This window comes from Benincasa hispida, chromosome 2 (assembly GCF_009727055.1).
Source record: "Benincasa hispida cultivar B227 chromosome 2, ASM972705v1, whole genome shotgun sequence".
Lineage (NCBI taxonomy): Eukaryota > Viridiplantae > Streptophyta > Magnoliopsida > Cucurbitales > Cucurbitaceae > Benincasa > Benincasa hispida.
In genome coordinates, this window is record NC_052350.1 from 45768706 (window position 1) to 45774828 (window position 6123).

Sequence of the window (6123 nt, forward strand, 5' to 3'; positions counted from 1 at the left end):
TAAAAAATGAACTCAACCCAATCAAACTATGAAACATTTGGGTTGGGTTGGATTGGGTTGGTTTGGTTACTCGGGTCATTTATTTTAATTTTTGTTCGAAAAACAAGTAAAATGTTAATATGTAAAAATTTGATTTAATTATTTTCATATATTGAATAAAGATTGACAACTCAATTTCAATTTATATAATTGAATTTTTCTTTCTAAAGTACTATAAAACTATTTTTAGGAGCTCGTAGAGAATAAATTATCCAAAAAAAATCATTAAATTAAAAATATGTATCATAAGTAAAAAAACATATATACATTTTAAAGTTAATAATAAGTTCGGGTTGATTCGATTTGGATTAGTTTGGTTTGGGTTATTTTAGGTGAATTCATGAACCAACCTAACCCATAAAATTTTCATTTATCTAAACCCAACCTAATTCAACCCCAATAAGTTGATAATCCAACCTAAACTGCATGAGTAAGGTTGGATTGGTCGATTTTTTACAGATCATCGAGTTTTTTGAACACCCCTAGTATTTTGTTTATATCTTTACCTCAGGTTGTGAGGTCCTTTACCTTTATTGCAATTCAATATCTTTGCAACATAACTGAAGTGGTTAAAATATGATTTTTTTTTTTTTTTTTTTTTTTAAGGAATGACCTTAATTTTGCAACTGTAATATCGTTTACCCAAAATTTTGAAAATAATAAAGTATAACTTTCTATCCATATTGTTTCTTGCGATTTTAGTGAGTATGAAATTAAGTTCATCTATAAAATAGTGCTCTCACAAGTTAGGACTCTTCATCCCTCACTCCCTTATTTATACTCCTCCTCAATCCTCACACTTGTTGTTGTGAATCCTCGTTAATAGTGATTGGTGTGCGAGGAGCACTATGGATAATTAACACGCTCTTAGTGCAATCTGACAATGACAGAGAGTCACGCTTCATTATTTTCAAAATCTATATTAAACCACATTCCGTATGAAAAAAATCCAAATATATGTCGTCACCTAAGAAGTTAACTAATAATAATAATAGAATGAGCAAGTTTTTTTTTATTAAAAAATATATGTGTATATATATATATATATTACAAATAGGGTTTTTTGTTTTTTTTCTTTTTAGTGAAATTGTAAATTCATGAATAGTGATTTCAATATGTTTAATAATCTAGTATCTGAAAGTTAAATCCTACACGTTTTCTTTTTATTAAGAGAGAGAGAGAGAGAGAGAGAGAGAGAACTTCCAAATATTGCTAATTAATCATTAGGAGCTGAGGGGTTCAAGATCAACAAAATGGGCTAAATGAAGTTCCAACTGCTCCATGAACTATGAACACAAACTCCTGCTAATGAATTATGGATTATGTATTTGCAATTAACTTTAGTTTATAGAACAAATTACAATGCCGATCGACTCGAAAAATGGTGCAAAATTGAGAAAACTACTGCTTATTGATAATAATAAAAAAAAACAATGGTGTTAGCAATGAAAAAGAAAAAAAAAAAGAAAAAGGCTTGAGTTAGAGCTTCTGTACCATCATTTTTCTTCTACTGCACAATCACTAAAAGTTCTTCATAGACAGTTTTCATGTCAGGCCTCTCAGCTGCTGATAGAGTGCATCTTAGAGCCATCTGAAGCATATCTTCAAGCTGTTTCGGTGGCTTTTCATCACCGTCGAGGTCCAGAATCATCCTGTCGATGCACTCGTCAAACCGGTTTTCTCGAGCTAAGTACCTCACCCAATCTGTTAGATCAACAACTCCTGGGATCCCACAAACTATTTCCCCTGAACTTCTTCCTGTTAGGAGTTCCAACAGGATGACTCCAAAGGCATAGACATCACTCTTCAATGATGGACATGGCTTGCTCGAGCTTGCAAATTCGGGTGGCCGATAACCTAAGGCACCTGCATTCAAAACTTGCTCTGCCGTGCCAGCCGGAGTTAATATACGGTGTAGACTGTAATCTGTAAGTCGTGCATTCATAGTCGGAGTTTCTAACAAAACATTCGAGGATTTCAAGTTGCCGTGTGGGATTGCCTTCTCGTTATGAAAGTAGTTTAAACATTGAGCAATGTCCGAAGCAACTTTAAGACGCTCCGGTAGAGATAACGGCAAGACTCCTCCTCTCTCCATCTCTGCAAGAAAACAGAAAAGATCATTCGATCATAATGGACATGATTCTACATCAGATACTACACTATGACTCAATGTACAAGCCCACAGTTATCCTTAACTAACGTTGTAACATTTACTCGACGTTTCATTGATGTAAAAGCCGATAGATTTTATCTTACCTTGAAGATAGAATGCCAAAGACTGTGCATTTATAAAAGTTGATATAAGAAGCTTCTCATGATCCCTCGGGCCCCAATAGTATCCATTGATGGAAACTAAATTCGGGTGTTTGATGCTCCCCAGTTTTCTCACTTCTCTTGCAAATTCCTTTTTTCCTTTTGCCATTCCCTCCCTCAGCCATTTGACAGCCAATACATGTCCTGAGTCGAGTGTCGCCTTGTACAATGTCCCATGACAACTTTTCTCTACAATTTCTGCTGGAGCACGAGAAAGTTCTTCCGCTGTGAACATCAAGGAGCCATCAAAAAGATGTAGATCCCCGGCCAATTTATCGGGAGAGCGAACTTTTAGTGCCCGAGGATGATCAGGTTGTTGTTGGATCTTCGAAGGCGATGGATTTGAAGATGACATGAGAGACATGGGTGAGGATATCCCTTCTCCTTTTCCTAATGATTCATGGTAGCCAACATCTCTAGCCTTGTCTGAAGCTGACCACATGTCGCCACCGACATGACCCTCCCCTCGGTAAGATGGTGGCAGAAGATCTTGACGAAAACCAGATGGAGGTATTGATGCATTCTTCTTTTTATCAATTTCAGATTGACGAGCAACGGAAGAAGTTTCTTCCAAGGCACCTTCCTTTCCATTGTTGGTCGAAGTGCTCCTACGGTCGAGCCTTTGGGCCCTGTAGTACACTATAATACAAAAAAGAACTACCAATGCAGCAACTGCGATCAGGCCAGCAATGAGAATGATTTTAACCACCAGTTTCATACGAGCCCGATGTATGGTTGAAGGTAGACCAGCCAAGTCCCCTGGAGTTGATGGAGAAGAAGGAAAAATTAGCAAGGAGTTTCCTGGATGAAATGCTGAATCAGAAAACCTCATCAAGTTTCCAGGAACTTCACCAGATAGATTATTAAACGAGACATCAAAGCCCTTCAAACTATTTGGAAGGTTATCCGGGATGATACCGTCAAAATAATTTTTGGACAGATTGAGATATATCAAACTGTGCAACTTACTCAATTCCAACGGTAAGTGACCAGTCAATGAGTTACATGACAGATCAAGAGATTTCAGGCTTGAATTCTGCAAAGAACTTGAAATAGAATCTTTACTCTCATAGAGCGGTATAGGACCAGTAAAATTGTTGCCCGAGAGATCAAGATCAGTCAACTTCAATGAGTGAAAAAGGGTAGAAGGGACGGGACCATTAAGCCGGTTATGGCTTAAATCAATAACCTCGAGTTCGGGATATGTACCCAACACAGTTGGAAGAACACCCTCCAATGAGTTATTGGAGATATTCAACAAAGTAAGCCTTAAGAATTGAGAAGATTTATTTGATAACGTTCCCGTCAAAGAATTTGAACTTAACTGAATAACTTCCACATGATTTCCCCAACTTTGAATCCGAGATAGATCACCCGACAGCATATTATTACTAAGATCTATTACAGCACATTGCCCAACCGTAGTAGGCAAGGAGCCTGTCAATTTGTTTGAAGATATATTAAGCTTCTTCAGAGTTGTTGATGTAATACTCCCAACTGGACCTGCCATGGAATTAATTCGTCAGATGTTAAGATGGTCGATAATGGGAGAAACCAAGAGTCCAGATGCTTCCATGGTATATATTCAGGCAAATCATAGGCATCTGCTATTATGAAATAGAAAGACATGTTTGAAAAATCTAACAGGGAATGGCAACGAGTTTCATTTTATAGAATAATTCTAACATGGGTAAAGAATCACATTAGAAAGCAAAAGAAACGGGGCCATTGAAAAGTTGTAACTCAACTCTATTGTTGGGTTAGAAAACAGTTGTTCCTTAATTTATCGTTTTTTTCCTCTTAATTCCGAAATGTAAGAAGAAGATGAAATCATCTTTAGCTCATTGTCTAAGTAATTATCGCCCAGTATACGAACAGTGAGAATTCAAACTTAATTATATAGAATGCTATATATACACACAGACAAATAAATGTTTCCATGTCCATAAAGAACGAAAACTTCCTTTTCTATGCTATTACCATTGTCTTCCTTGACGGCATCTCTAGTTTCACTATGGCAACACAAATATTTATGAAAAACAATGTGCAATTCCTTAAGTTCAAACTTGAAATAATTCAGATGTTAACAATCAAATATCGATTATAGTTTAAATAATCCAGAAGGAGCAAATAGGTAACATATTATGTGAATACCCTGGAGCTCGTTAAGGCTAAGATCTAGTTCGGTCAAGAGCATCGACCTATCTCGTAAGAGAGCTTCTGGAAGTGACCCCGATAACTTGTTTCTTCCAAGTATTAGTGTTTGTAGAGAGACCACAAAATTGAAGGCAGGTATGGTGCCAACAAACTGATTGTTACTGGCATCAAAAACCTCTAAGCTATCAAAATATGGCATCCCATCATGAGGAAAAAGCACTCCAGTCAACAGGTTATGGCTAATATTGAGATACCGAATCGAGGAAATGAAAGATGGATTTCCAACTCCTGCATCCATCGAACCAGTAAACCGATTGCTACTCAAGTCAACGTACACAACACCACCCATTTGCGACAAAAGGCCGGTGATATCCCCCGAAAAGCCATTACCATGCACATCTACATACTTCAACTCCTCAAGTTTACCAAAACCAGTAGGGAAAGCCCCTTCAAATTGGTTTGAAGAAAGATTGAGCGATACCAAGTTAACTAAACCGATCAACAAACTAGGTACCGTACCACGAAACCGGTTGCAGGATAGATCCAAAAATTCAAGGGACTTAAAGAAACCAACTTTCACCATAGTCCCAGTGAACTGGTTGTTTGAAAGTGATAAATTGCGAAGCAACGAAAGACCAGTAATGGCTGAAAAGTTAAAGTCACCAACTAGACCAGCATTATCAAAAGTAAGAGATATAACACGGCCATTAACACAAACAACCCCCAACCAATTACTGGGGCAGCCATCAGAATCCAAGGACATTGAATCCCAAGAATCAAGTTGCCCAGAAGGGTCTTTAACAATGCCTTTCTTAAGCTCCAAAAGTGCAGCAAAATCAGACTGTCCCAATACATTTACAAACAAGAACAGTAATATTATCAAACAGGTTACCTGCATTGCTTCAAAACCCACAAAGCAACCCAAAATCTCTGTGGGGGAAAAACCCAGTACAAAAATTCAAATGAACAGACCAAAAACAAAAGTACTTGAACTAGTTACACCTTTGAACCCCAATTTAGTAAATCAAAGTGTGAAGTACAGAGACAAGGAATTCAAAAGAAAGTACAAGAATTAAGCAGAAAACAGACGAAGAATTTACACAATTCAGAAATTGCACAAAAGGGTAAGAGCAAAATCAGTTGCTAAATTCAGGGGAACTCAGATCCCAAGTATTGGAGAGTAGCAATGATAGTGGGAAGTGAAAGAAAATCAAAGCATAGGAGAAAAACAGAAGAACCCACATTCCAAAAGGAGTGAAAAAGTGAAATTGGAGGAATTAGGAGGTTGAAGAAGGCAAATTAGTGGGGAAAATAAGGAAATTGAAGGGGAAATCAGAAAGGGAGTAAAAATGGAGATCAGAAATTCAGTAGAGAGAGTCCCAAAGTGGAAGGAAGTGGGAGTGGGAATGAAGCTGGTAGGTAGTGCTGCCAACTAATCAGCTTTAAGAAAATAAACAATGAAAAACAATGAAAGAAAGAGAGGGAGAGAAGTGGGTGAGTAGTGAAAAAGAGAGAGAAACAGAAATGGATGAATCATGAATGAATTGAGATGATGAGGGTTTTGATTCCTTGACTTTGACTTGAGAGTAAATTTTCTAAATCTGTTAGGTCTCT

General features: G+C 37.2%; 1 protein-coding gene across 2 annotated transcripts; it reads right to left on the minus strand.

The window, feature by feature from the left end:
- Nucleotides 1-1302: 1302 nt before the first annotated feature.
- Nucleotides 1303-6123, minus strand: LOC120071215 (probable inactive receptor kinase At5g10020). 2 transcript variants are annotated; one of them, XM_039023343.1, is made up of 4 exons: nt 4507-6123; nt 3205-3855; nt 2296-3111; nt 1303-2136 (listed from the first exon to the last, which is right to left on the minus strand). In XM_039023343.1, the coding sequence occupies exons 1-4, from the start codon at nt 5405-5407 to the stop codon at nt 1547-1549; spliced, it is 2958 nt and encodes a 985-aa protein (XP_038879271.1). In that variant the 5' UTR covers nt 5408-6123; the 3' UTR covers nt 1303-1546. The 2 variants fall into 2 exon arrangements, with proteins under 2 accessions (XP_038879271.1, XP_038879270.1); XM_039023342.1 differs by having other exon boundaries at nt 2296-3855; nt 4507-6122.